We start from the raw sequence: 20,501 nt of genomic DNA, 5'->3' as shown, positions 1-20,501 counted from the left end.
GCTTTCCTGTAAAATGGTTCTGCATAAAATACAAAATGCCTGGAAAAAAATAAGCTATTGCTTAAAGTATTTTTTATTTTGCATTTTGAATTGTTCTGTGAATGGTTCACAAGCTGCTATAATATTCTTGATGCCATACAGACAAGTGAATATCTGCATCCCACAGGAGTTCAACAGCTTGTTGACAGAAAAAACACTTTCAGGATAGCTTTTTCACCCGCTAGAACCTAAACTGATAAAAATGGTAAAATCAGACTATTAGAACTGTATGTGTATTAGGAAATACAACTGAACATGGATTCGTGAGACTGGCTTTTAGCATTTATTTAGGAAAACTCACTACACAAACAAAAGTTATCACAACAGCATAATATGCAGGGTTTCTCCTTCTCTCAAGCTCTTTCTTTGTTTCAGTAAAAACACATGTATACATTTACAATGATTCCCCTTTAAAGCACTGGGATTTCATATATTAAAACATACCTGGTAAAATAAGCCTAAAATAATTTTACATTGCTTGGAAAAAGATTTGAGTAATTTACTCTTACCAGAGTGCCATTGTTGCACAGTATTCAAAAAAATGAACCACCACTAAAATAGAGAGTAAAACATTTAAAAGTACATTTATTTAAAATGTGGGCAAAATATCAATATAAAAGAAAATAGAGTATAAGAAATAAAAATAAAGTACAAAACATTTTCATCTTCAACAACCATAATTTAATAGATAGCAAGCCCTTTTATTTGTACATCCAAATTACACTCTTGGCTGAAGTACCATCATTTACGTTAAAATGTTTAAAAACGGGCTAATGATACCTAAAGTGGGCTCTCTTAAAATGGTAGTATAATACAAAACATAGTAAATTATGTTTCAGCATAATAAAATTACACATCCTAAAAAAGATGCAGTTTATTTTTGCTTTCCTGCTTTAAACTGCTCATCATCCCTAGGAAAACAGCTGGAAAACAGCATCCACAGGAAGTTTTAGTTGCTTTGTACAATGGCTGAACAGCTAGAACTAATGCTCCAAGCATTCCGAAGCAGTAAGGCATTTCACTATCCATCAAGTAAATTTATATGTAGGCTTGTTAAGAAAGAACAACTTTAAGAAATGACTGCAAAATATAACTTTTATGAAAGAAAAGCATGCATAAAGACACAACAGGCATGTTAAAAGCATGCATGAAGACACTGGTCCCTCTGCTATATTTATCAAACAGGGTTTATAATCTTCAGTAAAAAGCTGTTTTCCTCACCCGCATGGAACTTGCGACAAATACTTTCTTTAATGTCAAGTTTTTTTCCTGTTGCTTACAATTCTGCTACTATTACTTCCTGACAAGCCTGCCTCCCACCTCCACTGAAGTATTTCCTATCAAAAAGTAATTCTCCTTTAATTTAAGCTAGGTTTATGCGTGTTAATCTACCCTCCTATCAAGAAAACATTACACATCCTAAAAATTTATAAATCATTAGTTCCTAATTAAGAAAAACTTAACTACCACACTTCCCTAAGCAGCAGACAGACTTTACAGAAAAAGGATATGATTCATAATCCAGTGTTTGAGTAAGCACTCCAGTCAGGACAAACTCTGCATTGTGGACATCTGGAAATACGGAAAACATGCATACAAGTTTACAACCTACAAAGACATTCTTCCTCATTCTGCACACATGTCAGGAGAGGCCACTCTGTACCTTTCCACCCCCTCAGACAAAGGCATAAGAGAGTACTGCCTGCCAGTACCAGGGCCATCACACGCTGCACGCCATGAATATTAGACTTCCCAGTGCACACTATGTCTTGGGGTTCTATACTCAGGCTGAAACAACTAAAGTGAAAAAACCTTAAATCTTTAACTAACTTGATTACCCAGTAACCTTGTCTCACCCAGGACTGAAGCCTCAAAGTTCAAGCCTACCCTTCCAGAGATTTATGGTGACTTGGCTATGAAATACCTCGATTAGAAATACCTAGCAGACAGCTGGCTCAGATTTCTCCATGTTTTCCAGTATAGACCATGTATTTTACTATTATCTGAAAGCTTCAAAAGTTGTCTGTACTTGTAAAGTAGTAATAATAATAAAAAAACCAAAATAACAGTAATACTGTTCAAATTACATTGAATTTGATATTATATATATCAAATTCTTATACATACCTATGGCTCTTGCAAAATATTCTCGACATAAATGAAGGTCATTTTCACAGGAAATCAAGATTATCTCTGGCAAACTCTAAACAAAAGAAACTAATTGTAAGCTCAGAATAACACAGTAAAATATTAACAGTAAGTTCTAGAAAGCAACACTATACATACTTTATTCTGCTTATGCTCCATGAGTTTTCGAAAAGAAGGTTGTTTAGATAACACTTTTCCTCCTGCGCATTCCACAATAGCTTTCATGGTGGAAAGGCTGGGACAAATTCCAGGTGTAATGTAAAAATATTTTCCCTGCAAAAAAAAAGAAAGAATAAGAAAAAAAAAGAAACCTTGTTAACTGGTATCTGCAACACATTGTTTCATTATCATGTGACTTTTCTTTTACACAATCACGGAGCCAACTCTGTAAGCTGATGTTTGGTATCACAGCTTATGGCAACAAATTCATCAGCTGATGAGTTGTCCTTTACTACCACTGATGTCTTTCCTGGAGGGGAAAACCCACACTTTGAACAGCTTAGATGTGCCTCTTTCAACACCTGTAAAGTAAGTGATGTTTCAAGAACTTCCAGCTGTTAATTAATAGCCAATTTATTACTTCCTGACAAAAATTGTGCTACTACTCCACTGATACAAGTGATCACATGACAAAGTAGATTATCTCTTTTACCAGCTGGGAATAAAAAACCCCAACCTTTGCTACATGAACTGCAAAACTGAGTGAAATGTAGTATTTAGGCTTAAATGCCCCTTTTTAGGTGGTTTGCCTCCATAAATAGTCTCAAATTCAGTTAGGCTGAAGAATCTCTAGTAACTTGGATCTTTGGACACCTCTCTGCACTGTACTGCAATTGAGACATGAAAGCCATCTTGCAGCATCCCAACAAACAGCCTGGTGGAAAGTGAAGTCTTCAAGGCGAATCAGACTAGACCTCCCTGAGGGTGAAGCGCAAATCTGTCTTCAGATTCCCATTTTTATGGGCAAGTGCTCTGACTACCAGGCAAGTGTAAAATGAAAAAGAAACAAAAATCCCCAAATAAGTCCCCTCCATAAGTGGCTTTTTACAAGTAGCAGAGCAATGCTCTCAATTTTGTAAGGGAACAAATTATGTATATTGAGCATATGCTGAGCTTGGTTTTTTAAAAGATCCAGTCACTTGAGGCTTAGATCCATCCCAACAATGTTTAGGCAGGAAACAGCCTTAAAGTCAAAAATGAAATGCATAACCAATGCTTTATGTTGCATAATAGTCCGTTTTACTGTCCTCAGCTACAAAACCTGTGGCCTCAATGCTGAAAAAATTACGCTGAAAAGCTCCAACTACTTAAATGCCATTTTAAACTGCATACCTTGAACAGTGGAGCTACTTGCGCTCTCTTTAGAGACTCCTCTAAACTAAAGCAGAAAAGCACCTCAGCTTCAGCGTCTCTGAGCACAAAGTTCTGCTCATCTGAAAAAGAAAGACTGATGATGTAACACACAAAAGACAAAAACATCCACATAACCTAGGACATAATCTGATCAGAAAATGCTGGTGGCAGTGTGACTCCAAATGGTAAACACCTACTGATTTTAATATGATTATAATATCTCATTTTATTAGGGTTCTTTCAACTGTGACCCACAATTACTTGGGAGAAAAAAACTGTGCGTGCATTTTACACTTGTAAACCTAGCAATAACCACTGTCCTTTTTCTAACTTACTAACTAACTTGCTAAATTTTATTGGTTGACTCTCTAAAAGCAAAGGAGCAAAACAATTACATTTAAGTTCAAATCATTGTGACAACCTATAGGAGCCCAGAAAGTGTCTTAAACTCTTCACACAGCAGTAACAGAGAAAACTTTACGTTTCTCTTGTCCTGATATCGAGCTGATTTTTCACTTTTTATTAGGGATGGAGTTTCAGTCTTAACTTTACCTTTCCACAAAAAGCTGAGTCAAATGTATTTCTAAATCAGATTTAATTCAAAACATCAAAGTTTAAAGAACAAAAAAAATTTATATGGAGAACAATTTGGTCTTTCCAATGACAATTCTGACAACCTGCAAGAGATATGTTAATACCTTAAGACAAAGAAAACCAGTAGGACATTTTTCATAAACAACTGCCATGTATTCCATCATTGTACTAGGTACAGAAGTGAAGGCAGCCCATTAGCTAAAAATTGACTAAACTTCAGTAGTCAGCAAGTACAGTACTTCAAATAATACACCAAAACAGCCATCCTTCTAAATCTCCAGACTTTCTTTATCTGCTAATAGCGTCCAAATGGATTCATTTCTCAGTTCACTAATGCTGAACCAAGTAAGTTGCCTTCTTGAGATTTAAAAAAATGTTTGCTGATTTATTGGTTAATTATCCATAGATTTAAGTCTTCATGATGATCATTAAGTAGCATGTTATATATATAACTTTTTGCAAGAAAACAAATAAAAAGCATAAAACAATCATAAAATAAATCATTGGCTTTTAAGAAGTCTTAAAACTAATGCAATCACAGGTAAAATTCACAAATGGCTACACAAGGAAGAAATACAATGCTTAACAACACCCAACTACTTAATCCCTCTAAAGCAAACTTATAAAGGATGTTTTTACTTCATTTAAGGGAAAAAAAACCCCTGTACTAAATCAAATTAAAACTGAATGAAACAAAATGTGCACTGAAAGAGAACTTGACTAAAAATTTTTTTACAAAACTTTCTACATAGTTCTGCAAAAGTTGTGAATTATGACAGTCAGACTTGCTATAGAATTACAATCTTTGCTTTCAAAAACAAAACATTTTAAAGAACTGGCAAGAAACACTGAAGTCAGAAGTCAAAATAACAAAGTATATTTAAATACACTTGCTAGTGAATCTTAAGTTTACTATAAAAATTGTTACTAGTTTAACTTACCAACAAACTTCTGGCATTTGAAACACTCTTCTAACCACTCTGGAGTTACTATGTGCTTGACTACAGAAATTGCTGTCAGGAACTTGACAGTTCGGGTCACTTTACTTGCAATTAGATGGGTACATTTCTGGGCAGATTCTGCTACTTCACCTCCAAGGATATACAGTTTCTAAAAGTTGTACAAAAAACAAATTAGAATGGAACAGTCCTTTAAAGTTGCAGGGGAAAACAAAAAAGAAGAATCACACCATTAAATAAAACTATACTCCTAACAAAACAGTAAATAGAGGATATTTCTGTATTACAGTAATTTTTTTACTAAAGGTGATTAATTTTGACAGAGTTTATAGCCATTGAAAACCCACTATTTCCAGACATAAATTTTACCTGGCAAGACTGAAAGTGAAAAAACAAAACAACCCTGTGCTTCAAACCTCAGCCAAGATGAGAAAAAATACATAATTAAACGTTCTTTTGGAAAGAATATTTAGCAATTATTAAGGTTTTTATAAGGTTTTTATAGTGTTAAAAGAATGTTACGAATTACTTAAGAGTTTTGAGACAGCTTTATTAGGGAACAGAACAAAACCCACATGGGAACTTACTATCTCACACCTGCCGTTAAGTTTTGTCATCAGCTTTCTGTGAAACATTTAGTATTAGATAACAACTACAACTATAAGAATCTTGGGTTTTATCCAGTACAACCATCACTACTTTTCTTACCTAAATTTGCTCATGAAGTTTGCTGATTTAAAACAAATGGGGAAGGGGCTTTCTTGCTTTTTAAAACAATTAAATGGGAAGAAAAAACAACTAGTGTAGAAGTGTGTAGTTAACTAAAGCAGAACAGTTACCAAACAAAACCCACTTCACATAAATCTACATTCTAACTTCAGCCCCTGTAAGTATGGGGTTTTATCCATGAGCTACATGCTAATCAAGTATATGCTATTTAATCAAGACAACTGAACATCAAGAAAAAAGTTACCAGATGTTTCAATGTATTTCACAAGACATAATCATGAAAGTCACCTTAATGTACTGTTGAACTTGCATAGGTTCAAATCCTGTGAAAAGCACCATTGGTGTCAGTTCTGGGGTGAGTTTTTTAGTAGGTGGTGGCAGGTCTTCAATCCTACAAAATACGTGAAACACAGCAGAATGTGAAGTCTGGGCCCAAAACTGTATTAAACTAGACATGCACACTCTTGCAACTTTTACCAATGGAAATGCTCAGATGAATGAGAATTAGGCAGGATCAATCTTCTTCTGAAGAAAAACCTACTATGCTGAGAACAAATCATATTCTCCTGCTTCTGTTCTCTTCCAATTCTCTTACTACTTCACTCAGTATTGTTTTATTACTACCAGCTGAGTAACCAGCAACATGCAAAAAAACATTAATGGTTATTTCAATTAGCAGGACACAGGACGGCAGAAGACTGGTGGCCAGCTGACACTTCTGTGGAAAAGTCAATCCAGGAGTACTGGCATCAATGGCTCGCTATTCTTACCTTGCTCTTTTGGAAGACGGCTGAAGACTGGATTCATTTTGCTTTGGTTTCAAAGGCAACCTCACGCCCTGAAATTAGACCATGTACATGTTTGTATTTGAATTGAGCAGGGAAAACAACCTCTACTCTGAAAGAGGAAAACTATACACTGATATTCTGAGACTTCATTAAAGAAACTTAAAAACAAATGAAAGACACATGCCACTGAACGCATACTGTAAGCAACAGATACACCTATTGCTTATACAACTGACTCAAGAGCAAAGCTGAGCATTAACCAGAGCTTCTCCACAAAGTCATGTAACCACTTAAGTTCATACAAAATGAAATACTGTGGGATCTTTTTTCCCTTTAAATAAAGCTGATATTCATCAAAAGAAAATCTAAATAATTAAATGAGAAAGAGACTGAAAAAACCTGCTCATTTGTTAAATACATTAAGACTACAATATTCTTCCTGGTGCTTAAGAATCAACAGAGAATAGTTACACCTGCATTTTACACACTGAAGTTCACCTGACCCAAACTAGCCAAAGAGGTATTCCATACCACAGCACGTCATGCCCAGGAGGTAGAACTGAGAGTGGCCCGGAAGGGTGAGAATGCTGCGGGGTGGGAGCAAGGTACCGGTTGATGAGCGGTTGTATTCTCTTCCTTGTTATTTCCTTTATCATTATTACTATTAGTGGTAGCAGTAGTGATTTGTGTTATACCTTAGTTATTAAACTGTTCTTATCTCAACCCGTGGGAGTTGCATTCTTTCGATTCTCCTCCCCGTCCCTCCAGGAGCGGAGGGAAGAAAGGTGGGGGGGGAAGTAGACTGCGTGGTTCTGATTTACGACCTGGGCTTAAACCACGACAGTAACTTGAAATCACAGCTGTCGGCTGCAGCAGTGTGTGACTTCTACTCCTTTTTAACCTTCAAATTTACACCTGAAATTTAATGAGGAATGCTAGAGGCACATTATCAGGAAGTCAGGCAGCATTATGCTAGCCTTGCTGTGAGGACAGTCCTTTGGGAGGAACAGGCCACAGAGGTTTGTTCCCTACTCTCAGGAAGTGCATTTTTATGCCAGACAATCACTAGTAAGAAAAGCACACAGGCTCACTTTTTGATAGACATTTCGACTATGAAAATGCAAAAGGTAGAGGCATCAACAGTGTTTGAAAGACATCTGTCATCAGAAGAGGAACCCATACTTTAAATCCCAAGACAAACAGAAATGCCTACTGCGAAGGCAGAATATCTGACACTTCCATATGCCCAGCATTTTCTATTACCAAATCATACTCTTCGTGTGTAAGCATCCTGAGAGGAGGTGGACAAGATTACCTCCAGAAATCTCTTTCAATCTAAATTACAAGATTCTCACTTCACATGGGCAAGAAGGGTCCCCATACAGTAAATACAAAAACGGCTTCTGACCCCTAGGTTCTCTCTATTTGCTACGCAAGACAAAATATGGATCACTACTTGGTCTGAGTCACACATAGAAGGCAAAATACAAATTTTAAGATGTGCTCAACTGCAGTGTGGAAGCAAAGCATGGTGGTAACAAACCCAAAACTAAGTTAGTTAAAGCTATTTTAAATATCAACAGTGCATACTGGATCTCCTTGAGGATGTCTTTTGCCACTAGTAGAATGCATCCTTCTTCAGCAAAATATATACATTTTTAAAAGACTAATTTCCTAAAAATTAATTTCCTAAGGGCCCAGAAACAACTCCACAGAGGTCTAGAAGAAGAAGAATGTTTCAAACTTATGGCCAGGGATACAGTAGTGGCTATTTCTAAAGCTGAAAGGTATGAAAACAACAAATAGTTCCCTGACACCATTTAAAGTTTTAGTACAAGTTAAGTTACAACAGTTACTAAGCTCCTCTTTTCTGAAGAGTATATAAAATGACTAAGTGATCCAGAACACAAGAGATATGGCAAAACATTTTTGTGCAATATAAAACATCATCTGATAGTCATCTGTTGTACAAATGAACTGAAAGCTCGCTAGCTCAAACTGGGATTTACCTTCATCAAGATAGACACTATGAAAATGGTTATCAAGTATAAATCTGAAGTGGCAAGTGAATTTAAAATACAAAAACTGAAATAGTTTTCTACATATTCAAAACATGGAAACAGTTCAGGAGATAAGTTGCAGTTTCCACCTCAGCTCTTACACCTGTCTAATGTTTTGCATGTTTCATAGAATACACTACATGTCAAGAATTCAATGTTTTATATCTTTTTAAGGTACGTTCTTCATTGTTCATTTACACTGCTGTTACTTTCAGGGTTACCAACTACACTTTTTAAAGCATAATGTGTTTTTAGGCTATAAAACACATGGTACATATGCCCATGATTTTAGTTCTTATGCTATTTCTAAGAGATGATATAAAGATATCGTATTTAAAGATAAAAATATATATTTAGTTCCACCCTTAACTTTCATTATCTATCCTATTTAAAGTTTAGTGAATATTCCAATAAAATTCTTAACTCATTTTAAGGGTTCTGACTTAAAAACCCTTAGGTTTTTGGCCTGATTTTCAGATAGTGTTAGGTAGTGACTCAAAAAATACTAAGCCCTTTCTAAAGGTCTGATGTAAAAATTGAAGAGTGAAGCACTAGACCAAGATGCCTCAAAAGTAACTTGATTTTGTATATCATAGCACAGTTCCTGCAAAAGATTTCTGTAAATAAAATAGAAAGAACATTTATAGAGTAGCAGGAAGTACAGCCAGGAAGTTCAGTATGATTTTGTGCAAGTCAATCTAGCATGCTGCTCACATCATATACACATGTGCTTCCACATTCAAAACACTTAAGAGCGATCTTGTGAGAACAGCTGAATACATACAATAGTTCAACATACCATTAGAAGTTCTGGTGATACCTTTAATGGGACTCTCCAAGCATCTAGGAAACAAAGAACAAAACAAAAATGAAACCACTGCAAAGTTATTTGTAACTATTTATAACACATGCTTCTATTGATTAAACAGGTGCATACATAAATGCTGCAGAACACGTATTTTGGGAGCAAAACCCTTACCCAGAAGGTTTAGAACTAGATGTTGACTAGGAGAAAGTGGATCTTGGAGACTGAATACTGTATACCGACTGTGCTGTATCTGCCGTAAAGCTTCAAAATTTCCTAGCAGGATGTCACAGAGCCACTGCGCATTTACACATGGTATTCTCCACTCTTTAGCTTTCTCGTACTTCAAGCCACTGGGCCTTGTTGTTCAGAGATGAAGAAAGAAAAATTCAATTAAATAGGTAAAATAGCAATTTCTGATAATAATCCTAAAATACCAGTATTTCTGTGTTGGCCTATTATCTGTTCTAACTGCCACAGAGTAGATACCCTGAAAAAATACCTTTGTTCTACATACCAAAACAATTCAACTGGGGGAAAATTTCTGAACCAAATGGAATGAAGTAGCATGGATTGAACTTATTTCCTCCTCTAATGTTTTAACAGAATTATTAAATAAAACCTTTTATTTATTTGTGGATTACCTAACAGATGTAATATTGCAAAATAGTGAAATCAGAAATTACTTTCCTTTGCCTGTCTTCAGAAGACCAAATTTATCATGTAGCAGTGTGCAGTAATTTAGTTCAAGAAACAACATCACTAAGTTTACTGCTATTAAGCCAAAAAATTGATTAAAATTAACATTCTTATAATGAGATGTAGCTAGCACCTCTCATTAAGAAAAGCACTAACTGGGAATAGGGACCGTGAATACTGTGGAGACAAACCACTTACTCTTTACAGATGAGAACTGTATTGCTGCGACACAGGTAGCCTGTGTATTTGGCACCTGCTAGATAGGCCATTAGTTTGAGGTCATCTCTGTCGCTGTCAACAAAACCTGTCACAGAAATTATCTACAAATAGAAAGAGACAGTGACAAATAACTGAACATAGATGGTACTTAAAAACCACTCCTACTGAATATATTTTTCAGTTACTTTTCTATATTACAATGAAATATATGGTAACATAACTAGGACACACAGGCACTTCATTAAAACATGGTTTGTAGGACACATAAAGTACAATTAAAATATATTTGTTTATACATAAAAATGTCAGGTTTCTAGCACCAGTTCTGACTCATTTTCATTCTGCTGGTCAGCTTTTTCTCATTTTTAAAGACTACATTTTTACTATGAAAACAACCCATAGCCAGTTTTCTTCTCACATGTCTCACCTCTTTTCAGCTGCTCTTTATATTCAGGGAGACAGAGAAATGTTTATACTTACTTGACCTACTCTACTTTTAATATCTCCTGAATGCTCTGCTTTAATCTGCCATGAAGCCAAATAAACTGTGCCAGCTGATCATAGGTGGGGGATTGTAATTCCACTTCTTGTGTTTCTACCCTTAGTCTTGCCAAGTTTTCATTTTGACCCTTTGCTCCTTTTATTTAAGAAATGGCAACAGCAATTTTGTTATTGATAGTAAACTACACTTATTACCTTACAAATCACATTTACTACTAACCGCTGTGTTCACATACATATTGTTATGATTTAATTTTACCAAACCTGTATTTCTTTTCTTGTCTTTTAGAACAGGCTAGTAGCAAGGCTGTCATCCTGTATGTACGCATCCTGTATGTATGTATGTATGTAGCACATGACATACTTTGGTATCTTGTTTTATACTGCAGTGTATTTCAAGATGTACCTGATTCAATTGCAATTTTATCTTTCAACCCCACAAAATTCAGCTTTCTCAGTGCTCCTTATTCCACAAGCCACTGACCTGTGATCTCCTATTCTCTGATTAACAGCATGGGCTTCCTTTTTTGGCATTTGCTGGATACTGACCCAGAAACAGAAAAACCCTCAAAAAATCCCCTCAAAATAATTGGGTTTTGGTAAAGGAAGCATATATTGATAGACATACAGTTAAAAAAAAGCTACACAGCTTGGACTCCTGCCATCTTCCTATGTTTAACTTCTGTAATCTTTGCACCCTAGTTTCTAAAACAGTACTTCACACACAAACACATTAACAGGTGTTACTACTCCCACCACTCAGAGGCAGCAATTCTTGTAAAGCACTCTGAACCACCTAGTAGTAAGTACCACATCAACACACGACCTTAAGATTAACAAAAGCTTTTTCTCTGAGACAAAAGAAATGCACATTTTGCTTTGAGTAAGTGCTCGTTAGCTGTATTTTTATGCTGCTCAAGTCATGAAACACATTCCTTAGAAGTAAGCTTTTTCTTCTTACATGTTGAGAGCATGGCTTTCCTCCTGGTGGAAATGCCACTGGAAAATGAAGGGCTCGATGAGGTGGTACCATTTTCTTCTTCTTCAAGATTGAGTTCAGCCAATGTGCTGTAATACATCTCTTCCTTTCTCTTAAAGCCTATGAATATATGCATAAGCAGCTTTGAAATCCAAAATACATCTTAATTTTATTTAAACCTTCTATACAGTAATAAACAACAAATCATGAAAAGCACATCACAAAAAAACTTTCATTCTGTACCTGCAACCTAAGCATGAAGTGCTATCTTTCCAGTAATAAAATGAAAGCATGCATGAATACACATTACTAGTTTGCTTACCTGAGCATACATGTTACTGACTTGGCTTTCACAAAGAAGATGTGTACATCTGCTCGTAAGGGTAGGGTCCACTGTTCCACCATGTGCTTGAATGATCTGGTAAGAGAACAAGCCCAGAAGATCTAATATGTAACAATTTTTAAATTACCCTAAGAAACAAACAGCCTGAAATGAAAGCCTACTCTTTAGGACACTGCCACCATTAGTAGTATTCCACTGAAAAGTTACCCCCCCAAAAAGGATTTCTTATCTAGCTTAAGAACATTTTTGAAAAACAATAAAAAAAAATAAAATGGAGAAAATAAAATTAAATATGCACCTTTCCACTGAGATACAAAAAGTTTACTTTTTTAGAATTAACAAAAAGATAAATAAACAAAAATAACCCTTCTCACTTTTATTTTTGCAGTATAACTATTAAGCAGTTTTTCTATTTAATTCTATCTCAGCAATAAATACAAGTGCTGTTAAAAATGTCAACAGCTTACTTGATTATGCAAAATTGTAGGGAAAATTCAACTATAAAATCCATCAGAAGTTTCTGAAGAACATCAAAGTCCTCTCATTTAGGAAAGGATACAATCAGATTTTTCTGAAAAATAGAAGTTGGCAAAAAATAGAAACACTCTGTTCTTCCATCTTATGCACTCAGGTGGATACCTCACAGCCTACTAAATGCCAAGATTATATGCAAGAAAAGAGTCTTTTTATACAATCAAGTTTCAGCTAGCAATGCTATAGTACATTTGCTGTAGTCCAGCTGTCTGACTAAAAACACAAATAGTCGGGAAATAGTTAAAGCTGTAACTATTTTAGCTAATGTTCTGACTAAAGACCTAACGCAACCAGGCTGCCCATCTAAAGCACTTTTATTACTTTTCCTGGTCAGCTGCAGTTGAATAATGGTTTTTAGGTTCTAACACAAACATTACACAAAAGGATGCCTAAAGAGAAGTGCTGAAATATTTCCAAAAATTAATTTTAGAATTTCATTACTATGACATTATGTTATCAGTTTTTTCAAAACACAACAGAATCTTACCCGTTTCCAGGTCGCTAACAGCTGTTTGTCAGACATCTGTTCTGGGTAATCAGCAATCGCAAACACACAGCCCAGCAAGAAATACTCTTCTGGAACTAGAATAGTTTGGCACATGAAAGAACAAAAAATTAAGTATTTTCAAGTCTGAAAAGTTAATCTCAAAACACACTTGCTACACTAATCTTTCCTATTACCAGGATATAACATTCACTTAATTGTGAACTAAATCTTTCTTGTAAAAACCAAGATCCAAAATTTCAAAGCTGACAGACACATCTAAAGGCACAGTTCAGCCCTGGCTTTGTTTTTTGTTCTGGGTTGTTTTTTTCTCCTGAAGGAAGGGAGGCTGAAGGGGCACCAAAAGGAAAACGTAACTTACACTTTTATACTGATTAGCTATGAATAGTCAAACAATGAAAAAGCTTTCAGTTCTACTAGGATGGAAAGAATTCAAAGCAACGTATGACAACTTTACCTCTGATATTGAATCCTCATTAATTTACTAGTATTTCCAATATTTAAGCTGTCTTTCCAGTTGTTATGCTGTTAGGAAGACTTCCCCCTTGCCCTCTTCCAAAGGGGGAAAAATAAATTAAGCATTTCCAGTACTGGTATGCATAGACTAACACTGTTTTCCTAGTGTAATTTATATGCTAGTGGCATAAAGTATACATCTGAAAAGAGAATGTTCTCCTGCTTTTTCAGGTTACTGGATTATCCTTAATTAGAATTGAAATCTGTTTGCCTAAAAATTAGTAGAACAGCTCCTGAGCCATGAAGGGCATTTCTAAGTTTTACAACCCCATACAACCCAGTGCTATTTCCCAATATTCTAACCCACATTATGTCATATCATTAGCCACTTCTTTCCAGGATCAGATGGCAATGATTACTAACTCTCTGCTGCTGGATCATGTCCAAAAAGAGGCTGCTGTTGCAGTTGTTGCTGTTGCTGCTGGTGGTGGTGCGGCTGCTGGGCTGCAACTTGATGCTGTAGTGCTTGAGATGTCTGAGTTAAGTGTTGCGTTGCCTGATTCTGCATTTGCTGTTGCTGATGCTGTTGGTGTAATCGCTGTAAGTGCTGCTGCTGCAACTGCTGCTGCTGTATTTGCTGCTGCTGATGTTGTAGCTGTTGTTGTTGCAGATTCTGTTGCTGTAGCTGCTGCAGTTGTTGCTGCTGTAGCTGCTGCTGCTGCAATTGATGAAGCTGCTGTTGCAAAGCATGCTGCTGTTGGAATTGGAGCTGTTGCTGAGGACGGTGTAGCTGCTGTTGCGCGTGTAACTGCTGCTGTGGAAACTGAAGCTGCTGCTGAGCAAACTGGTGCTGTTGATGAACTTGCTGTTGCTGCTGTGAAAACTGATGAGGCTGTTGCTGTTGGAAGGACTGCTGGGAAATCTGGGGTTGCTGCTGCTGCTGCTGTTGTAGCTGCATAAGTTGTTGAGGTTGAAGGTGTAAAAGAGAATGGTGCTGCTGCTGCTGCTGCTGTGCTTGATGTGACTGCTGTAATAAATGTGTCTCTGGTGTTAGTTTCACTTGACTAAACAGCACCAGATTTGGATGTCCCTGTTGGCTATGATTTACTTGCTGTTCTAAACTTTTTGTAGGTGCTGAAAGTGATTGTAATATCTAGAAAACAAAGATTAATTTTGTGACCTTTTTGTTGTCATTCATACTGGGAAAATACAACTATCAAAAGAAAACCTACACTTAAATACATTGTGAGCTAAAAGAAAAAAAATCTTTAACTGTTAATAGCAAAAAGAAAAGACAGGACTTAACACATAAAAAAGGATGAAGCTACATGTGGCTCCTAATATAAGGCAATGTACATTTTAGCAAAATTTAAGATAAAACCCATCCCTGTATTACTTTTATCTCCAACAGCATTATAACTATCATTATTATATTAATAATTACATTGATCAACTCTATCAACTGTAATACTCGTTTTACGACCCTGTTAGCCTGCTAAGTTTAAGGTTTAGTTCCATAGTCTCTAACTTAAAAATTGCTAATAATGCCTGTACTAATTAGTGCTGTTTGAAACACAGGAACTTAATACAACCTTCCCTTCCTTTGAACCAACTCAGGAATATTTAGCTCTACTTTTTTAAACTCAATCCAAAATACAAACATTTATCTGCTGAGCACTAATAGTTTCTTGCAGGAAAAAAAAAATAAAAACAAATACCCAAACAAACAAAAAACAACTAACCAACTCATACTTCAGAATAATAGATTTAGGTTTATAAAGACTGATAAAGTAATCTGGAGTTTAATTTCACTTGTAGATAATGCACTGTTAAGAGAAAAATCATTTCCCACTAAGCACACAGAAGTTACCAGGTGAGTTTTTAAAGTATCAGAGAAGGGAAAACTAGGCAAACTCCTAATAGATTAGGATGAGTTCTACATATTCATTAAAGTATTTTAATATAAACTACCTATTAAAAATTAGAAGGAGCAATAGGGAACTCTACACTTGCCAAGGATAGTCTTTCAAACATGAAATCAGCTTTGGTGAATCCTGCAAAGCTTGTTTCCTTCATCCACATTAGTTCATCACATACAGTGTAAATCTCAGTGATGTGTGTGTTAGAGAGAGAAGAATCAAAGCACATCACTAAAACACAAAGCCAATTAACTGTATCCTTTCACTGAGATGTCCATCAGCTCTTCATCAGAGGTGGCTCAAGTGTTATTTATAATACACTTCAAACACCTCAGGTTTCATCTAAGTAATTTCAATGTTGTTAGTATAGCATACATTTATAACCAGGATTATCAATGCATAACCCATCACTAATGTCTGACAACACCACAGTATAAACATTCAATAACTAAAAATAACATATACAAATAGAATGTTTCCATGGCTGAGTATGAGGAAAGATCATACTGCTCTCCACAAAGAGTCCCAAAAGTCAAAATAACAAAAGCTTCAGGACACATATATTACAAGATAAAGGGATAAAACTTTCAAAAGTATCCTAGGGTTATATTCAGAAAGTAACTTTGTATGTGCAAAATGCCTTATTACTATAGATTTTGCCATTCAGCAAAAATCTGAGGTTCAAATTAAACATTAACTTTCCAAGATTATGCACCAAGACATGGAATACACTCAAGACTGGTCCTCAAGTAGGATGCAAAGTACAATTTAACCTAGCCAGAGGAAGTTATAAGGAAAAATATAGAATTGGTATTCCTCCCTTTAGGAAGCAGATCAACAATTCTAAGATGCAATGCTTTTCTCCACATGCTGGAACTAGGACAGCAACCTACACAGCAGCCTGATACAATTCTTGAGTAGAGTCCTTGAAACACCATAGTCAAGACCCTAGTCTAACAGACTTCTGGAGAACAAAGTCCAGCCAAAGCATGATACTATCAACTTCCCTATAGCTCTATAAATATTACTTACGAAAAAATACTTCCACAGGAACATTAGTAAAGAGTACAGTGACCGGGCTGTACAAGATGTGGCGTTCAGCCAACTTAACAGCACTGACAACTGACTAGAATGTTGGCGGTTCTTACTGCAGTCCTCACTCAGAATCACAGAATCATAGAATAGTTAGGGTTGGAAAGGACCTTAAGATCATCTAGTTCCAACCCCCCTGCCATGGGCAGGGACATCTCACACTAAACCATGCCACCCAAGGCCTCATCCAACCTGGCCTTGAACGCCGCCAAGGATGGAGCATTCACAACCTCCCTGGGCAACGCATTCCAGTGCCTCACCACCCTCTCAGTAAAGAATTTCTTCCTTATATCCAATCTAAACTTTCCCTGTTTAAGTTTTAACCAGTCCTTCAACAATTCAAGGCACTGAGAAATGAATCTAAGACTCAGTTTTAAAATCAAGCCTGTATTTCCATTTCATATTCAGAAGTCATACAGGCAACAAAGAGCCAACTCTTGTGAGCGGCTACACTTTTTGTGTCTAAGTACTCGCTGTAAGCTTCTATAATATTCAGGCACCTTTGAAAGTTTTATCATCAGATGAACATCCAAATAAATGCACCAGTGCAATTATTTAAGTAAAAGATACATCTGACATTTACCAGCACCTACTTTTCTTATGTTCTCTTCCCATGAACATCTCAGAATTTCAATGATGCAAGTTATTTCAGTGCATGCTCACTCGCTTTTTATTTTCTTCTACAATTAAATTCGACACAAAAGCTGCAATTATTTCAACTGTACGAGTGGCATACGAACTTGTAAATTGGACTTCTGCATCATAATCCTGACTATACTATATAACAACTTAATGACGCCAAACACAACAACACAGTATAGAACTGAACTTACTGTGAGAACAATTTTACAGTCTTGTGTGTTTATAGCACAAGTAATTTCTTGCACTGAATGAAAGGCTTGAAGAGAATGAAATCCGGTTTCCTGAACTAGCCAAATAATTCTAAATTAATGAGTATTTTTTCTACTCTTACCAAGAAATCAATACTAAAACTCTGAACCACACTACAGTTAAACACAGCTTCACTCTTCCTAACATTTTTTTCCAAACATGTTCTTACTTGGGTGGACCTGTTAGGAATTAAGTTACTCGTTACGGGGAGGTTATGGATTTGGCAGTAACTTCTAAGTAATAGGGGGAACTTTTAATCCTTTTACACTTAAAGAACAATAAAAGGAAACTGAAGTTCTTTGATACAATAGTTCCTGAGATAAAGTCCAATATCTTATAAATTAAAAATCCAACACTTACATGTGCTACATTTGATGGTCTATTAATCTGCTGAATATCAGCACTATTAGTAATATTCCTTAATGTCCGCACGGCTGGACTCCACGTTGCCATCATATCCTGTCGATCAGAACTTTGGGCACCTTGTACCGAAGCCATTAGATTGCCTCTCATATCCGGAGGCAAAATACTACCTGGCACTGGCGGGACATTGGCACATAAATTAATTAACCCAGAGTCTTTCCCTTGAGGCAACCTACGCTTTGCTGCAGATGCCTGCGGGACTTCAGCTGGTGTCCAATTCAAATTCCTTTCCTGCTTTTCTGGAGAGGAATCTGAAGAATCATCAAACATCAGTTCCCCTTTTGCCTTATCAGCAGTAGTAGATTTTGGTGAAAAAACTTGATCACCCAAAGGTGATGCTTCTCGAGAAGATGCTGGGCTTGATAATTTTTCGTCAGTACTAGCTTCATTTTGAGAATCTTGTTCTTCATTTTCTGCTTCTTCCTCCTCTTCTTCCTCCTCCTCCTCTTCTTCCTCGTATATAACTAAACGAGGATGATAAGGAGTCTCCTCTTTTTTAGTCTTATCAGCTACAGAATCCAGTACCCAGTCTGGCGTCACAATTTTAATGCTTTCCCGTTTATAAGCACATTCATATTTTTCCTGGCAGAAAAAAAAATAAAATTATTTAAAGACAAAAATTACCAAATAACTTTTTTGAGGGTAGGGCTAGAGTCTGGAGAGGTAGATCGTTAAGAGGCTTGTCCAACAACAGAAAGTTATCTGAGAACCAGCACCACAAACTACACTGCTGGGTGTAAGCACACAGACTCAAGAGATTAAAACAAAACCCTCCTCATTTACAATATAAAGGACTCAGAAAACACAACTGCACATTAAGTCTTCACTTGCCAAAACACCACTACCCAAATTGTTCATGAACCCAATCACCAAAGGATTCAAAAACCATTTAACTTCATTCTGAAAACACCTTCAGAACTCCAGCAGCAAAGAACATCACAGTCAACACCAAAATGCAGCTGAGTTTTAGATGGACATTAAGGTGAGTCTAAATACAGTTTATACTTACATTTTTTCCACTAAAAAAAGTCCTTAAAGTTAAAAAACAAAACAAAACAAAAAAAAAAAACAAAACAAACAAACAAAAAAAAACCACAAAACAAAACCAAAAAAAAAAAAAACACCAAAAAAACCCAACCCAAAAAACCCACAAAAAACAAACCACAAAAAACCAACACACCACCATGAAAAAGCATTTATGGAAAAATCAGAATTTCACAATAAAGTATAGACAAATATTTACAAGGTGGTAACTGATAAAAATGCATTTCAGCAGGAATAAAAGACAGAAAGCAGTTGGATAGTTCCCATGCACCTTCTCAGAAGCCCCAAACTGTAATATTTCCCTCAACTTGGAAGTTACACTTCTGTCCAAACACTAGCTAAATCATTCCTGGTTACAACGCTGACAAATTAGAAAACTTTATCCCTTCTTCCTTCCTTATCATTTCATCATTTGAAGATATATAGAAATAGTAAAGCTTCTGTGTTTCCTTTCCTTAGAAACAGACACAGAACCAGTGCTCTATTTATTCACATATGCTCTTTGATGGAAACCTCTCACACATATCAACACAGTGGGGGAAAAAAAAAAAGAAAAGAAAACTTTCTGTAGAAGATTTGAAACTAATTTCAGGATCTAATATTTAAAAGTGATTGAATTGGAATTTTCTTTGTATGTCAATATAAATTAACAACCAGCATCTTCAAAGGAAATTAATTTAATGTTTGTCTAGCGTTATTTCTACAAGTAAACTGTCATTCATACACAATAAAAAGATTACTGATGAAACCAAGTTTATCTGCAGATACGAGTTTTCATTCCTTCTTTGTGGTTAGAATTATTGAGAACATTGTTTTATTATCTGGTGTCTAGCTTAAGCAACCATTTAAGTTTTCTTAGTGTCAAACAGTTCTCACTACAAACTACTGCAGATTCCCTTGTAGTAGTACAAGGAGGAGCAGCAGGACATAGAAGCATTGTAAGTAATCATCCTATAAGATCATTCCCATTCACTGATTACGTAAATTAAACAAGACACTTCTTTCATCTGACAGATACAAAATGCTACTGTGTTTGAGTTTCTTGAATGGCAAGCTCAAGACAACATCCTCTGCTCTAAAAAGCCTATGGTTTAAGGCAACGCTTCTTAAATGTGTAACACTGTGTTATAGCAAAACTCTTTGTCCAGGCATTACATTTTGTTGTGATGCAGGAGACTATGAGGTTGGTGTTCAGTGCACCTTTCTAAATCTTCCACAGAAGAAAGATCATGCACTTAAAACCCAAAAACCAACCCTTCCCCCTTCCTCTCACAAAAAAATCCCAAACAAAAAACTGCAAAAGTTCTTTTAGTATCAAATGAAACAGAGAAAAAAGCATTTCCCATATCCACACTTTCTCTTCTGCCAGTCAGTGCCAGCCCATGTTTCATTCTAAAGCACTTTTCTACATATTGCACTTA

At 36.0% G+C, this 20,501-nt stretch overlaps 1 protein-coding gene across 1 annotated transcript in view; it reads right to left on the bottom strand.

The window, feature by feature from the left end:
• Positions 1 to 233: 233 nt before the first annotated feature.
• PAXIP1 (PAX interacting protein 1) overlaps positions 234 to 20,501 on the bottom strand; it is a 37,341-nt gene continuing 17,073 nt past the window's right edge. The window contains exons 6-21 of the mRNA XM_080609809.1: positions 17,974 to 18,618; positions 14,135 to 14,864; positions 13,238 to 13,332; positions 12,196 to 12,291; positions 11,856 to 11,993; positions 10,373 to 10,494; positions 9,650 to 9,834; positions 9,470 to 9,513; positions 6,593 to 6,660; positions 6,111 to 6,213; positions 5,076 to 5,244; positions 3,520 to 3,620; positions 2,326 to 2,460; positions 2,167 to 2,242; positions 1,552 to 1,611; positions 234 to 1,084 (exon numbers count right to left, since the gene is read on the bottom strand). Coding sequence (XP_080465935.1) covers positions 1,068 to 1,084; positions 1,552 to 1,611; positions 2,167 to 2,242; positions 2,326 to 2,460; positions 3,520 to 3,620; positions 5,076 to 5,244; positions 6,111 to 6,213; positions 6,593 to 6,660; positions 9,470 to 9,513; positions 9,650 to 9,834; positions 10,373 to 10,494; positions 11,856 to 11,993; positions 12,196 to 12,291; positions 13,238 to 13,332; positions 14,135 to 14,864; positions 17,974 to 18,618 — 2,784 coding nt within the window. The 3' untranslated portion in view covers positions 234 to 1,067. The remainder of the gene's footprint in view (positions 1,085 to 1,551; positions 1,612 to 2,166; positions 2,243 to 2,325; positions 2,461 to 3,519; positions 3,621 to 5,075; positions 5,245 to 6,110; positions 6,214 to 6,592; positions 6,661 to 9,469; positions 9,514 to 9,649; positions 9,835 to 10,372; positions 10,495 to 11,855; positions 11,994 to 12,195; positions 12,292 to 13,237; positions 13,333 to 14,134; positions 14,865 to 17,973; positions 18,619 to 20,501) is intronic.

The sequence above is a fragment of the Psittacula echo genome (genome assembly GCF_963264785.1).
Source record: "Psittacula echo genome assembly, chromosome: 2".
Lineage (NCBI taxonomy): Eukaryota > Metazoa > Chordata > Aves > Psittaciformes > Psittacidae > Psittacula > Psittacula echo.
The sequence above is the reverse complement of the archived record's forward strand: the minus strand, read 5'-3'. Positions and strand labels throughout refer to the sequence as shown.